Below are 17,448 nucleotides of genomic sequence, written 5' to 3' on the forward strand. Positions count from 1 at the left end.
TTGGAATGTTTTTATTCCCTTATCTGGTTTACATGAAGCCAGGCAATTTCGTCACTCGTATTGCTTCGCAAAGAGGTCTTATCAGATAAGAACTTTTCTGGTAAAAAAATGTTGTTATGTAACTAGGACTGGTGCTCCCTGTCCTGTGCGCTCCCATTGGCAGCGGCCAAAGGTTCAAGCAGAGACAGAGAAAAAAACACCAACTGACCCTGCTCGATGGGCGGGACGGGGCCCGGCCACAACCTATCGCATGTCGAAGATCCATTTGCGATCTGTCATCTGGCCCAAAAAGGACTAGAGAGAGAGAGAGAGTCCCCGCCCTCAGGCAAAGCTTGAACCTCCCGCCCCAGTGCGAGAAATTAAGAGCGAAACTTTTTCTGCTGCCTGCCCTCTTTATAATTGGTCTTTGCCTGTAAGTGGCTGTACAATCCTCAGCAGTGTTCTGAGACTGTATGGTCGCCTCTCGTTTCCGGGTTGTTTCATGATCTGAACTATTTGATCCAACTAAGCATCTAAAAAAGAAACCCACATGAAGAGATAAGGGGGAGAGAGACTGACAGAGCAACGAGAGAGAGAGAAAACACAGAACTTGGTGTGCACGGCAGAGGAAGTGAAAACAAATCAAGGAGAAAAGAAAAACAAATGATGATTCTTTCCATCCATATTGCATTGTAAATTACAACATCGATTGTCAACAGCACTTCTCCGTCTGTTCTTTGCTTCTGTAAACTTAATCGTCCAAACCATGATAACAGAGAAGGAGAAGAAAAGGTAAGCAATGAGATTGCATTTGTTCTGATGAAGTTGGCAATAATTTATTTCTGATAAGGTGCGGGCTGATTTTGTTTATATTATTATTACGTGCGGGCTGATTTTGTTTATATTATTACGTGCGGGCTGATTTTGTTTATATTATTTAAAGTGGGACTAAACTCCGACATCACCAGGTGCGCTGACAGGAGACGGGAATAGACTAACTAATAAATAACAACCATTCTGTTTCGGATTGTTTCTGATTGGGGCTGCGGTTTGAAGTTGATGACAGCGGCCTGTCTGTCGCTGGCTGTCAGCTGCTACCTGTCTGCAGACAGACCTGGCTCTGAGGGCCAGCAATGTTGGCAAATATGTCCCTCAAAGTCTTCCCCAAGGGCAAACTCCAGAAGGGACAAATTGGCTCAAACCTCAGCGACTGGGTCAGCGCTGTTTAAACAGTGACCTATTGATTGATCCATGCTCTCCTTCACGTGTTTATATTGCCACTGCTGCTCTGTGTCTCATCAACAAGCTGGCGAGGCCTGGCCGACGGATGAGAGGTGGCAACTGTGTTGTCGGGCATGTCCTCTCCCCCAGGGAGGGTTCAAACCAAATAGCAACTTTCTTGATGTTTAAAGCGCTTGCTCCCCTTTGCCATGGGGCATCTGCGGCTGCACTAAACGCCGACCTTTTCCCTCCTCCCTCTCTTTTGAGAGAGCCTTTGCATTTCGAGAGAACATCGGAATTATACCGCATGGCTTGTATGATATAACGGTGTGTTATTATCTACAAGAAGAATATTGCCCTCAGGCCTTAGCCCGCGTGCAAACGACTGTTGCATTCATCTCTAAGTGACTAGGGCTCAACTGGGATTGAGTGGGAGAACGACCCCTGAAGGACAGCAGCATCAGCTGACCCTCCTGTATTCTGTACAGCCGACATCCAGTGAAGGTTCAACATTGGATAAAAACAGAAACACAGACGTGGAAAACTAAAGATGTTAAGATTGCATTTCCCCGCCCATTCAGCCGTGTCTTGGATATTGGGAGCTAGTTGCTGGTCGCCCCCAGGAATGACATTGGGACAATTCGTTGGAGTTTGTGCCTCTAGGTAGTTCTGCTGAGCGAAGTGGCGTCCCGGAGGTAGAAAGGGCTCACATTGTCAGGGTGTGGCAAACTACTGCGTGTGGCAAAATACTTGGTGATTACAACAGCTACTTTACCACCAGGGTCTGGGCGAAGTGCGGGGGGCTGTCCTGAGTCTGGGTTAGAATCAGAAACAGTTTAAATGGCAGTTGAAGTTAAAGGTAAGCAGGAAGTCAGATAGGAAGAAGTTTACCTCTCCAGAATTACTACTTGGTCGTGAGGGTGGGATCAGAAATGAGACTCTGTTCAGGATTGCTATTTTGCTTTAAGATTGACCTTAGCCCACAGCATGTAAACTCCGTTTTGTTAGGAAGGCAAATGCAATGTTAGCGATTCATTTGGAGACGGCGAGAATACAAGAGCAGAGGTTGTATGAGGTGCTGGTCAGACAGCAGTTAGAATATTGTCAGCAAATTTGGGCCCCAAATCTAAGGAAGGATGTGCTGGTATTGGAGGGGGTTCAGAGGAGGGTTACAAGAATGATCCTGGGGGTGAAGAGCTTGCCAGATGACAAGCGGTTGATGAGTTTGGGTCTTTACACGTCGAGTTCATAAGGCTAGGTATTGGTGGATTTAAAAACTTGCAGAATATTGAGAAAGGATAGAATGGACGTGGAGAAGATGTTTCCAACTAGAGACTCGAACCTGGGGGGTAGCCTCAAGGGACAGGCCTAAAGGGAAGACATTTTCGAACTGAGATGAGGAGGAATTTCTTCTGCCTGAGGGTGGTGAATCTGTGGGACTCATTGTAGCAAAAGGACGTAGTCATTGAGTGTCTTTAAGACAGAGCTAGATAGGCTCTTGATTAGTAAGGGGATCAAGGAATACTGAGAAAACATATCAGCCATGATCCAATGGCGGAGCAGACTCGATGGGCCGAATGGCCTAATTCTGCTCCTATACCTTATGCTCTTATAACCTTACAATGTTGTTGACTCTACCCCACTACTAAGCATATGACAACGGCTTGAAGATACAGTTCAAAAGGGAAATTGGAACAATCATAATGAAAGGTTACCTCACAACTTGGTGCATTTGCAGGAGTTAGGCCAGTTCCCCAGTACTCTGGGTTCTCAGGAGGGGCTCTGATGCTAGGGAACGGTGGCACGGAGGTTTGAGTTGTGCCAGTCTATTCCAAATAGATGTTAACCAACAGGAGCACGACCCTGTTAAAGTATTTCTGAAAATGCTGGTGTGTTGTTGATGCTTACGAATTATATTTACAAGGCAACTTGTGTTTAGCAGTAGGCCTTTATTTATTTGACAGCCACTACTAGATGTTGCGTGTGAATTGAAAGGCTGGAAAGACTGACTTGTCTCCTGTACCGATTCCTGAAGAAATCCGTATATTCTTAGAGACGGGAGGACAGTCCCGATTCCAACGTTAATTGTAAACGTCTCAATAAAACTGACTTGGAGTCGCTGTGGCGGACTTTATTTTAAATTCAGAGCCAGGACCAGTTTCACAGAGAGAGAAAACAAAACTTTCTCACACTGAAGAGAGGCTGTGACTATATTAGCAAGCTGTCCTTTTCTATTCGATAACGGCTAATGCTTTCAGTGGCCTGGGCAGCAGGTGGTTAATGTTTTGTTCTGTTTATGGCAAGAGGGCCAAACTCCGCAGCTACCTTTAAAGACGGCGTGTTCAGTGCAAGTTACAACACGCTATAACGCCGACATGAGTGATGGGACAATTGGAAGTGAATGTGTGGGGGCCGCTTAGCTCTGATGGCTCCGAGGGTGACTCAGAATGAGAAGCACGGAGCGGGTTCACTCTCTGAATCGGCGCTTGTCGAAGGTGCCCCCCACCCCCCAAACCCATATCCAAGCCATTTACTCTCTCTCATTGATAACCAAAACTGGCGAACGTGTCTCAGAGGCAGCGGGAGATTGCAACCCAATTCGCGTTTACTTTCTCCTAACTTCAAAAGAACTGCAGAAATACCGCCCTCCTGCTTTCTTATATATGTATGAATCCAGAACAAAGTTAATTAGTAGCAAGCACGCCCTTCTGACAATGAATTAAAAACAGCTGATTTTAAAAATCGTTGGGAGTGATGGATTGATGCAGTCTGCGGGTTGTTTGCTTTGGAACACCTTCATCAGATCGCCCTTTGTTAAAATATGATTCATTCCTGCACATTTGACAACAGCCAAAATTGGTTTAAACCCCAATATGTTTCCACTCTTGAAACTAGAACAGACGCTACCGTTCAGTTCTGACCTCCCGTCCCCCCATTCCCACTGACCTGATGGGGTTCCGTGGAATGGGGTGGTGGGGGGTGACTGGAATGGTGTTTGTTTTGCCTACTCTATGTAAAGGTTCCAGTTGGAGCATCTACATTTTACTGAGCAGCTTTAATGTTTACCACATACGTAAACTGTCAATTTCTTTCAAAAGAATGATTATCGTCACATGAACCTAGGTATAGTGAAAAGTTTTGTTTTGAGTGTAGTACAGGCAGATCATACCATACAAAGTGCATGGAGTAACAGAAGTGCTACTGCTGCAGAGAAGGTGCATGCAAATATGAGCATGTTTGCAATTAGTAACTTATGCATGAAACCAGGGCCATCTGTTCAGCACTGGTAACTACTGGAATCAGGTCCACAGGCAAGAGAGGTTGCACTCCCGACCCGTTTCGTTCCAGCTTGAAGGAGGTTTTTCCGATCAGCCTGATCGATTCTTTCTCAATAACCTTGTTCAAATAACAGTCGAAAGCGGAGCTTTGAACCCTCATGTTGTTCTTAAATATTGAAACATGTTTGCTGGTGATTGAGATATCCAGTAACTACTCCCAGTTTGGCAAGTCTGTGAGAGAAAGCACAAGCACTCTCAGCCCCAGAAAGCTGCAGGGTCACACAGAATCTCACTGGATCAAATGCCTGTACGTATCCATTAAACGTGCGTTCAGAGAAAAAAACCTCTATTATGGAAAACTAAAATAAAACAAATTACATCGGGAAAGGAAAACGGAGCGCTCCGAAAGCTAGTGCTTCCAATTAAACCTGTTGGACTATAACCTGGTGTGGTGTGATTTTTAACTTTGTACACCCCAGACCAACACCGGCATCTCCAAATCATTTCAGATTAATATCCGCATTGCTAAAGCTGTATTCTGGAATTTGAATTAAAAACATATTGTAGTTATTTTGAAAAGGAAATGGTTTTTTGGGATATGGGTAGCCCAGCCCACGCTTATTTTACTGTATATCCACAGTTTTCCCATATAGCGGAATGGCCTTTCAGAGCGACTGCGTTGCGTGGCCACTTCCCCTGTTTCAAGGAACTTCAACAAATATCTGGGGCATTTCCTCATTTAAAAATTGAAAGCCATACGTACGTGACAACACCTGTACACGTCGCCTAAATACTTTGGCTACATGGGCTACAAGCTGAAGTTACACGTTGCATCGCGTCATTTCGGGGGATGACAGTGCAAATGCACTGGACCTGAAATCTCAGCTGAGAACTGCGCTCACAACGAGCGAGTGACACAAGGGACTCGTGGTGCGACTCGAGCTTCGGTCTGAGCTGGCCTCTGAGTCAAGTTCCATGTGAGGCCATGTAAATTTACTGTTAAATATTCAAATTTCCCGTGCAGACATTCTATTTGAGTGCTAAGCAATGATCCGCACGCACAAACAAGGTATTAAGTTAGGGAGTGTAACATCTGGAGGTGGGTGTGTGAGGGTGAGAACGAGGGCAAGCAGAAGTGAGTGATTGCAGCGGGAGCGATGTGGTTGTGAAGCAGTCTCAGAAAGCTTGAGCCGGTGACAAGTGATCCATGGAAAAGCAATCTCTTGCTTTCTTATGTTCAGTAGGTGCTAGAACCCTGGCTATTACTGTAACACATAGGTTAGGACTTGTAACAAATAGGTAGATCTTTCACAGGAGAAATGGTCAGCACACTGCTACCAAGTCTCAATGTGTTGGTCCCACAGCAGAATGATACTCTGAGATTAATGACCTCAACAATAATTCTTATGTTTAGTAAAACATCACAATTATTTTCAAATTTGTTTATATAGGGAAAAAAAGTCAGAAACAAACAGTTCAAACAAAAACGAAAGTGTAAATGTAAATATCATTATATTTAAGATAAAAGTAAAATCCTGTGAATGCTGGGGATCTGAAATACAAACAGAAAGTGCTGTGGAAACACAGCATGATTAGCAGCATCTGTCAGGAGAGAAACAGTGTTAATCTTTCAAGTCCGATATGACTCTTCTCCAGAACTATTATTATGGTAGTCAACTGAGATGACTGCTTTCCAGCATTAACAAGTGGTTGGTGCTGTTAGATTCTGCTCAACCAATTTTCCTCTTGAATCAAATAGTGACATTGTAATGTTCGGCAGCAATTACACATCTCAACACTCACTTGAAAGGGTTTTCTTCATTCATTTGAAATGAAAAGGCTGCTTATAGTTTGTTATGTTGATGAATTAACTTGAAACTTGACGTGCTTTCAGACCATTCATTTAGTTAAATGACCTAAAGCATTTTACATGAAAAAAGGCACTGAACAAAGGCTAGGGAAGAACTAGGGGAAGTGACCAAAGCCAAAGTTGAAGAAGTAAATCTTCACCAGGCACTTCGAAAAGCAGAAAGAAATAACTAGGCTTGTGGAGGTAATGGAGTGACATCATAGTACTTTAGTGAAGCCCTAATTTGAGGTGTTATTAAGAAGTTCAGAGTGTGAAGAGAAATGGGCAGATAGAATCTCACAGAGTCACAGAGTGAGGAAAAGATGCGATCACAAAGGGTATTGCAGACCAGGATCAAGTCAGAGGCTGAACAGAAATAATGCAAGTGAGGGGCAGGTTATCGGCATCAGAACTGTGGTTACATTTTGTATGGTGGAGTTTTCTGTAAAAGCTATGCAGGGTGTTGGTATCTTCTAGTGGGTTTTCTCATGAACTGATAAACTCAGGTTTGTGCACATTTACAGTGTTTCTAGAAAAATTGATATGAAGACATTTCACAGGAGATGATCCAGGTGACTGAACTGGCCAGGCTGGATCAGATCCAATAACAAGGGAGTTATTTGATCCCAGCATTGCTGCTGAGTTCTCAGAATGGGATTTAGTAGTAGTAGTGGTAAGCGTAGTTCTGAAGGGAGGAAATCTGTCTAAACACATTTGTAATTTGGCTATAAAGTGTTCAGAGCAATCGTTCCTCTTTAATTTGGCATTTTCATATATGTTTACATGGATTCAGAAAATGCAAAAGCAAAATTAATTTCTGTAAAATTAACTTGCATTAAATTTTATCTTGTGCAATACACTACTGCCTCACTTAGTTTGAAGTTGCCTAAAATGTGATGCAAGTATTTGTCATTGCCAAGAGTAACAATTGTATTCCCAGGACATTCCCTGTTTGGAGAGGGGCAAGAAGAGGAAGTGATCTGGGAGCATACTATATTGGGCTTCTGTTTTTATTATTATAAGGCAGCTGGAAATTCAATTTTGTTGGTGCTTTTAACCCATGAACGTAGGACAAATTGTATGACAATGGGAGTGTTGGCAGCTGTGAACCCCTCATGTTCTGTATACCTCTGTGGACAACTCTGCTTAAACCCTTCTTAAAGGAATAGTTTCACTGCCGATTCTATCAGAGTGATCACCAAGTTGTGACACATGAAATATGCTGTGGCAAGTGGGAAATGTAATTGCACAGATACAAAGAAACACCAAAATATTTGACATTTGAAATAAATCTGCAGAAGGCAGGAAATGCACAGCAGATTGGTTAAGGTTTGAAAGAGAAAAAGATGGATACATCAGCTATGGTTTCCATTTCCTTCTGGAAAATTCTCTCTGATGGACGTTTGGTGATAATAGGTTCGTGTTAGACTGGACTGTCCAAGTATAACTCAATGGCAATATTTTAGGTTCATACATGAAGAATGACCAAAGTCTCCCAAGTGCAAAAAATAAACCCAGATGAATCAGGATTTTAAACTGAAAAGATAACTCATGAACTGCTGGAATGCTTAGAGCGTGTCCTTTACCTGCTCTGTTGAACACTGGAAACAAATTTTCACTTCAACTTTTCAAATTCTAACCAATCAATCAATAATAGGAACACTCATCATTCCCTTTTCATGTGATCATGGTTTCTGTGTTAGTTTTATTTTACCAATAAGTTTGACACACACTAGCGGGTGAAGCAAAAAGGTAAGAATTCAATTGGAAAAGTTTAGTTTCATTTAGCCTCTAATCATTGTTAGTAATGTAATTAATACCCTGACTTGTGGTTTCTTTTCTAAACATGAAAGTAACTGAATTGGGAAAGAAGCTATTTTAAAAGGCTGAATGAGGAAATAGGTTACGAAAGATATTAAGAATGATACAGATTATCGGAAAAAAGGATGACTGTGAGAGCAAAGGTGATTGCTCAGTAGCAATGACCTGAAAACAATAAGATGCAGTAATAAGTTTTTTTTTATTGTTGCAATGATTGCATAGGAGGAATGAGAGAGATGTAACAACCTTCTAATGGAAGGTCATTACAAGTCTTGGCAGAGAGGACAAGAGATTGGAGACTATAGGTGATTAAGTACAGGGTCAGTAGGATTCTGTTTGCTACAAAACAGAGTTTAAAGAAAAACAAAATTAAAATAGGATCCCGTAAGTATATAAACAATGTACACAGACCACGGTTACCTAAAACTCTATCAGGATTCACACAGTTGTCAAAAAATTTGAATTTATCTTTCTCCCTATATCTATGCAAAGATAAATGGGTGTTAGTTTTTTTCTTAAGTTGTAAGTACAAGTTGTTGAATGTGTAAGTTAGTCACATCACAACAAGGAAAACAGTGGAACCTGTGTGAACCAAGCAGGTTAAGAATTGTAAAGGAAATCTCGAAGATTTGAAAAGTAGGTAACATCTACAATGGCTGATTTCAATGTCAGATCAGGTACAGAAAGAGAAATAAACAAATATAAAATTGTTTGGATTGAGAGAAGTAAAAAGAAGATAAAAAAGGACTTAAAATACAGTTTACATTAAATAGGTTTAAAATATCCAACAATTAAGACCTGAAGGAATGCAACTTCATATTTGGAATATTTAATTACCGTGCCAGAGAAAATTAATAGATTTCATGTCATTTCTTTGACAGCACCCCTCAAACCTGCAATCTCCACCGTCTAGATGATTCAGGGCAGAAGGAATATTGTTACACTATCACCTCCAAGTTCCTCTCCAAGTCACACACCATCCTGACTTGGAAGTGTATCACTGTACCTTCGTCATCATTGAGTTATTAGCCTAACATACCCTACCTAATAGCACTCACCACATAAATTGCAGTGGTCCAAGAAGGCAGCTCACTGCCCCCTTTACAAGAGCAATTAGATATGGGGCAATAAATGCTGGCCTTGCCAGTGAAGTCCATATCCTGTGAATTAATAAAACAATAACATGGTACAGAGACTGAAATGGAAAAGGTTTAACTGTGAAGGAGAGTGTATGCTTGTATCTGTTGTACATGCTGTTCAATGATCAGGCAGACAATGAGATATTGTTTTCATGAAAGTAATGATGAAATGATGTTACCTGAATGGCAGCTGCTGGATTTTTGTGTTGAATTCTCCATCTACCCTCACCTAAAGTTCCATTTACATTTGAGCGTAAATATCGGTGAAAGCTTCTTGGCTCACCATTGTTCTGAGAGCAAGTTTGGGGCCAGAATTTAGATGAAATGAAGGAAACATGAAAAGAAAACTGATTTGTGAGTTGAAGCCTAATTACTGAATTACAGCAGCTTTTGTATGACACAACAAAAGTGGTGTATTCACTACTGGAAAAACTAATCAGATATTTTGTTAGACTTGAAGCAAAGTTGTTTTAGTTGAATTTTCATGTTGATTCGTTAATAAAAGACATACCCTGACTGTGACCTTTCCTCTGGTAATTTAATATATATTTATATACATATATGATGTCAGCATTTTTCTTTGATTTGCAAAATGTTTAGGGTGGTTCCCATCAGAGAATCTAGACAACAATATTCAGGAACCTACTACTGTTTAATTATTCAAGCCTCTGGATAGAAAAGATTGGTATCTGATTCCTGCAGCTTTTTTGAATTGGATTTCATTGTGTATACTAAGATAGAAGTAAAAATTTGGGCAGGTCTTGTTCAATTTCCCAAGCGACTTTATTTTTTCCCCTGTTGATTAGGGTCACTTTCAGGCTCAGTGTGTTATAGACATTAGGTTTAGTTAGATTTGGTATGTTGTTTTTCAGAAGTAAAACGAGATTTTTAACTGTTGACTGAACAGAGGTACTTTCCTTATTTTAAAAAAAACATTTTACATTTCAAATCCAATGTATATCTTTTAACTTGGTTATCATTTTTGAAGTATGTCATTGAGTATATCAATTGATCTTTTTGTCTTCTGGATTTGATCTGAACGATGATAAATAAATAAGCATAATAAGATTTGAACTGAATGTGGCTTTGTCACTTACTCATCAAAGAACTATCACTTTCCTAGACAACTGTACTGAAACAAAAATTCGATTCCAATTAATTTGCAAGATTTCATGATAAATAATAATGTCCTGCAGAAATACATGACAAGTTTCCTAGTTGGAGGCGAAAGTGAGGGCTGCAGATGCTGGAGATCAGAGCCGAAAATGTGTTGCTGGAAAAGTGCAGCAGGTCAGGCAGCATCCAAGGAACAAGAGAATCGACGTTTCGGGCATGAGCTCTTCTTCAGGAACTTCTTGATTCCTGAAGAACATGAGCCCTTCTTCAGGAATCAAGAAGTTCCTGAAGAAGAGCTCATGCACGAAACGTCGATTCTCCTGCTCCTTGGATGCTGCCTGACCTGCTGCGCTTTTCCAGCAACACATTTTCAGCTCTGATCTCCAGCATCTGCAGTCCTCACTTTCTGCTAGACTGAATCATGAGCATAGATTCTGAGACCTTTTTGTTTCCTCCAGTCAAATATTGGGAAGACTAAAGTTGTCACCTTTGGGTTGGCGCACAACCTTTGCTATTGCTCAATCCCCCTCCCCAGCCAATATTTCAGGCTGAACCAGTCTGACTGCAGACTCGGTATCTTGTTCAAACCTGAGCTGGGCTTCTGATACCCTTTCCTTTGATCATAAAGATCAGTTACTTATCATCCCTGTAATATTGGTCACCTCCACCCACTCCACCTGCCTTAGCCCAACTGCCACTCAAACCCTTAGGCATGTCTTTGTTGTCACAGAATTGATTATTCCAACATTTGGCAAGCTGGACATCAATTCTTTATTGTCTATAAATTCCAATTCATTCACAATCCTGCTGTTTCATTCCTATCCTATATGTCTATGACTACCTATTACCCTCATTGTTTCAGGAGTAATAGATCATCTGTTTTTAAATGTTTCCCTGAGCTTGTCTCTCATTCCAAAACTATCATGTTCTCTGCAAACTTTCTCTGTATCTGAATCTAGCCAATTGAGTACTCTGCGCTCTTTTAAACCATTTTTGTTTCCTCAGCTGTATCTTTGGGCACTCATTCCCACTTTTTTGGATTTACTTCCTAAATCTTCCTACCTTCTTCTATTTTTCAAATTCTTGATAGACAAGCTCTCCAGGCAAGCGTTACACCACCCATCCATGTACAAATTCCCTTCTCCTCTTTCTTCAAACCTCTGGTGATGACCTTCAGCTTTATTAAATCTTAAAGATGCTACATAAAGCTGCAACAATACATTGCTGTTGAGCTAGAAACAAATTTACATGTTATTGTAAATTTGCAATTAAACATTGACTTTATCAATCGAGCAGATTTGCCATTTTCATTGATAAAAGAGACCATTTGGACTGAGGTGCTAAATGTAGCTCGTGGAAGAGCTATTGGGTTCACTCTATTCCCCTCCATTTTCACAAATCTGTAAAATGTTGCTTTTCTGTAAGTTTTTAATTTCCTTTTGCAATGTTTTGTTGAATCTGCTTCCACCACCCTTTCAATCAATGCATTCCAGATTATAACAATTCAATCCATAAAAGAAAAGTCTCCTCATTTCTTTTACCAGCTATCATAAATCTGTGATTTCTGGTTGTTATTCCTCCTGCTACTGTAAACAAATTTCCCTCCCTATTCTATCAAAACTCCTCATCATTTCAAATATTTCCATTTAAGCTCTCCTCATCCTCTCTAATGTAACAATCTCAGCTTTTTTACTGTCTCCTTATCATCAAAGTTGTTACTTGATGGTACCATTCCAGTATGTCCCATTTACACTCTCTTCAAGGTATCAACATCCTTCTAAATATGTGGTGCTCAGTATTGGATGCAATGCTTCAGCTGAAGCTTTCCCAGTGAAGAAGAAGGCACAATGTCCTGGCCTATGTACAATATGCATCCATTTTTAAATCCCAAGATCCTGGATGTTTTATTGACCTATCCTGTTCCTTTTAATTTAGAACTAAACGGTTCTGAAATCAGACTGAAAAAGAATGCAATTTAGAATGAAGAGTTATTATGAGAGCTAATTCATCTCAATTCAGGAGCAACAAATCTCCTTTTCATAGTTAAGAGGGGGGAAATGGCTTTGGAAGGAAATATAAATGTGTGCATCCTATCTAGATATGAATGATGCAATAAATATTATTCCTTCTATATAAGCTAAGGATAACATCCAGACTTCTAACATCAGGACTCAATGACATTAAACCACCAAAGAAAGGTTACTGTAGTCTTCTCAACATTTTTGTTTCCACAGATTTTTTAGAAGATTCATCATTAAGATACCCTTTGCAAATTTAATTTGCGCTATTGCTCCTAACATAATGTCCGACTAAAAATCTGTACATTTGAGGTCTGAATTGCTGTTCAGCATGTTTCAGCAAGACAAGATATCTGAGGTCTTGGGAAGCACAAGTCTAAGAAAATACTCCAACGCTCTGGGGAAAATTAGATAGCTATGGGACTGAGGAACAGTGTAATTTATGGGTGCATGAGTTCAAGTACATGTAGCACTTGAAATAACCTTAAATACCCTGAAATAGTATTCATTTTCAATAGGAGGAAAGTCACATTCTGTGAACCTGATATATACAGTTGATGTAATAAGGTCCATGAAGAGGAGTAATCTTTCTGTGGATGAATTTACAAAAGTAATGACACACTTCCTTTCACTTTCCTGTTATTTTGCTGTTAGACATTTCTCAGTGTATCGGAAGGCGCATCTCCTGCTTTCAAAGGTGCTACATTCATTAACGGTTCTTAGAGTCATAGAGATGTACAGCATGGAACCAGATCCTTTGGTCTAACTCATCCGTGCCGACCAGATATCCCAATCCAATCTATTCCAATTTGCCAGCACTTGGCCCATATCCCTCTAAACCCTTGCTATTCATGTACCCATCAAGATGCCTTTTAAATGTTGCAATTGTACCGGCCTCCACTGCTTCCTCTGGCAGTTTATTCCATATACATACCACCCTCTGAGTGAAACTGTTGCCCCTTAGGTCCCTTTTATATCTTTCGTCTCTCACCCTATTCCTATGCCCTCTAGTTCTGGACACCCCCACCCCAGGGAAAATACCTTGTCTATTTACCCTATCCATGCCCCTCATGATTTTATAAACGTCTATAAGGTCACTCCTAAGCCTCCTACGCTCCAGGGAAAACAGCCACATCCTATTCAGCCTCTCCCTATAGCTTGAATCCTTCAACCCTGGCAACATCCTTGTAAATCTTTCCTGAACCTTTTCAAGTTTCACAACATCCTTCCGATAGGAAGGAAACCAGAATTGCACTCAATATTCCAAAAGTGGTCTAACTCATCTCCTGCGGCTCCATGCAAAGGCTGCCTTGCTGATCTTTGATGGCCCCTATTCACTCCCTAGTCACCCTTCTGTCCTTAATGTATTTGTAAAAACCCTTTGGATTCTCCTTAACTCTATCTGCCAAAGCTTTCTCATGTCCCCTTTTTGCCCTCTTGATTTCCCTCGTAAGTATACTCCTACAACCTTTATACTCTTCTAAGGATTTACTAGATCTGTCTTGTTTGTACCTGGCATATGATTCCTTCTTTTTCTGAACCAAACCCTCAACTTCTCTAGTCATCCAGCATTTCCTATATCTACCAGCCTTTCCTTTCACCCTAACAGGAGTATGCTGTGTCTGGACTCTTGTTATCTCACTTCTGAAGGCTTCCCATTTTCCAGCCATCTCTTTACCTGCGAACATCTGCACCCAATCAGCTTTTGAAAGTTCTTGCGTAATACCGTCAAAATTAAACCTTCCTCCAATTTAGAACTTCAACTGTTAGACCTGGTCTTTTTTTTACATCACTATTTTAAAACTAACAGAATTGTGGTCGCTGGCCCCAAAGTGTTCCCCCACTGACACCTCAGTCACCTGCCCTGCCTTATTTCACAAGAGTAGGTCAAATTCATTAATTCAGCCCAGAGCTCAAATCCTGATCAAAGCTACCATTCAAACCTGTTGATCCTTTTCCATTATTGCTACTTTTTGTCATATTCTAGCTGATCTCTAGATGATCTAGTTGAAATATGCCTTCGCACAGCTCACACATGACATGGCACATGCTGCAGGAACTGTGAATTTACCTGGTTGAAGAAAAAGGTGTGCAAAGTAGATGTAGGGCCTAAATCCCAACATTGGCTGTACCTTGATTTCTTTGCCACAAACCTTCAAAGATTGCAGAAGATTCTGAATTGGCCTGATTTGTTCAAGTCCTTTTCAATGACCAAATTTCACACTCTCCAGTTACTCTATGTACTTTGCATGGCATCAACATACCCTAAATACAATGAATTGCAAAGTATAATCTGTTGTGCAGGAGTTAACAAATTGGTTGTCGTGTTGTGTAATTGTAGCCCTTGAGACAAGGTAAGCAGTGCTCAGTTTTAGCCACTTAATTATCTAGTTCCATTTTATGGCAACCCATTTCCATTCTCATGTTCAAAAAAGATGGTGTTATACAAAGCATTTACAAAAAGAGATCCAAGCTGAAGAAAACAAAAACCTGTCAAATGACATTATTCTGTGCTTTCTTCGTCATTTTTCATTTAGTCTATATGACAGTCTTGTGAAGGCAATTTCTACTGTCATCGCTAGTTCGGGAAATTAAAGTGTAAAACTCTACAGATACTTCCATGTTCATGCCCAGGAAGTGCTACTTCATTATGGAATGTTTTATGATGGTGTATTTTAAAAATATCTTTCTTACAAAATTAAGTCAAAATGAATTATGATGACGTCATATCAAAATGAGTGACGATAATAGTCTTTTGTTATATAGCTTGTTTCCTGTCTTGTTGTTGAGTCCCACAGAGGTTTCAGAGTAAATTTGGAGTGTGACATTAACCTGTTAAGAGGGTCCCCTGTGGTGCAGGTTGGTCTTAATTAGGTTGGTACAATTGGTCAGCATGCTCCTGAATAGGAAGGAAATAGATCAGTCCAATTCCTGTTGCTAATGATGACCCTGATGGAAAATGGTCACTTTTTGATTCAAATTACAAGAGTTTGAGTTCTTCCTTTTTATTTCTTAGTAAATGCAAATATTAATTTTTCCATTAGGTAAGTTGGCCCATGCTATGTTACATCATAAATGCTTTCAGATCATTTAATTATATTGGACTTGTTTTACTTCTTTTGTGGGTAAACCACTTGTGGCCCAGTTGTTTTCATGACAGTGACTATGTTGTTGTGAATTCAAGTAATTCTTGACTGTCTGGATTTTGGTATTGACTTACATTGAAGAACAAAGCCTGAGGGCAGAAAGGGAAGAAGGACTACTAGATTTTTCCAGCCGTGAGTTGGAGATAGTTTAGATCATCCTGAGATAAAGTCACATACGTGAGGGATGCATAGTATACCCAAAATACTTTACGTCGCAAGTCATTACATCTTTGCTTATGGCTGCTGATCATATCATTACTTGGCATGTGGTAACTATGGTAATGCCGCAACTTAGTCTATCATATTTAGTTGCCAAGAGACCTATTTTAGTCATTATGTTTGTAATAGAGATAAATATTATTTTCCTTCTGGACGATAAATCAGTGGAAAATGTCTATTTTTGTTTTTAAAACAACAGAATTTGACAGTTTCCCTTCTGATAATGATTGTAAAGTTCTCCAAAATTGATTACCAACATTGTTAGCAGCTTTCTCTATCACACCAGCAATCCAATGTATGAAAGAGAAGCAGCTCATTATAACCAATGTGGCATTGATTTTAGATATTTTAAACAACCTGTTTAGACATTGTTATGACATAGAACATAGAACATAGAAAAGCACAGTACAAAACAGGCCGTTCAGCCCACAATGTTGTGCCGAGGATTATTCCTAATCTAAAATAAAATAACCTAACTACACACCTCTCAACTCACTGCTATCCATGTACATGTCCGGCAGTCGCTTAAATGTGCCTAATGACTCTGCTTCCACCACCACAGCTGGCAACGCATTCCATGCATTTACAACTCTCTGTGTAAGCAACCTACCTCTGACATCCCCTCTATACCTTCCTCCTAACAGGTATAGAGTCAATCCTGCCCTGGGGAAAATTCTCTGGCTATCGACTCTATCCATGCCTCTCATTACCTTGTATACCTCATTCAGGTCAATTCTCCTCCTCCTTCTCTCCAGAGAGAAAAGTCCGAGCTTCGTCAACCTCTCTTCGTAAGACAAGCCTTCCAGTCCAGGCAGCATCCTAGTAAACCTTCTTTGCACCCTCTCCAAAGCCTCCGAATCTTTCCTATAGTAGGGCGACCAGAACTGGACACAATATTCCAAGTGTAGTCTCACTAGGGTCTTGTTGAGCTGCAGCAAAACCTTGCAGCACTTAAACTTGATGTCCCTGTTAATGAAAGCCAAAACAACATATGCTTTCTTAACAACCCTATCGACTTAAGTAGCAACTTTGAGGAATGTATGCACTTGAACACCAAGATCCCGTGGTTCCTCCACACTGCCAAGAATCCTGTCTTTAATCCTATATTCAGCATTCAAGTTTGATTTTCCAAAATGCATCACTTCACATTTACCCAGGTTGAACCCCATCTGCCATTTCTCAGCCCAGCTCTGCATCCTGTCTATGTCGTGCTGCAGCCTGCAAAAGACCTCAATACTATCAATGGCACCTCCAACCTTTGTGTCATCTGCAAATTTAACTAACATACCCCTCAACCTCCTCATCCAAGTCACTTATAAAAACTACAAAGAGCAGAGGCCCAAGAACAGAGCCCTGCGGGACCCCACTCAACACTGACCTCCAGGCAGAATACTTTCCATCTACAATCACTCTCTGCCTTCTGTCAGCCAACCAATTTTGAATTCAGACAGCCACATCTCCATGTATCTCATACCTCCTGACTTTATGAATGAGCCTACCATGGGGAAACTTATCAAATGCCTGATGAAGTCCATATACACCGCATCCACTGCTCGATCTTCTTCGACCTGTCTTGTTACTTCCTCAAAGAAGTCAGTAAGATTTGTGAGGCATGACCTGCCCTCACAAAGCCATTCTGACTGCCTTTAATCACACTATGCT

General features: G+C 40.6%; 1 protein-coding gene across 1 annotated transcript in view; it reads left to right on the forward strand.

Moving 5' to 3' along the window:
- Window positions 1-308: 308 nt before the first annotated feature.
- LOC122548302 (endothelial PAS domain-containing protein 1-like) overlaps window positions 309-17,448 on the forward strand; it is a 101,852-nt gene continuing 84,712 nt past the window's right edge. Inside the window, exon 1 of the mRNA XM_043686830.1 lies at window positions 309-771. Within this exon, the coding sequence (XP_043542765.1) occupies window positions 746-771 (26 nt within the window). The 5' untranslated portion in view covers window positions 309-745. The remainder of the gene's footprint in view (window positions 772-17,448) is intronic.

Source organism: Chiloscyllium plagiosum, unplaced genomic scaffold (assembly GCF_004010195.1).
Source record: "Chiloscyllium plagiosum isolate BGI_BamShark_2017 unplaced genomic scaffold, ASM401019v2 scaf_229, whole genome shotgun sequence".
Taxonomy (NCBI): Eukaryota; Metazoa; Chordata; class Chondrichthyes; order Orectolobiformes; family Hemiscylliidae; genus Chiloscyllium; species Chiloscyllium plagiosum.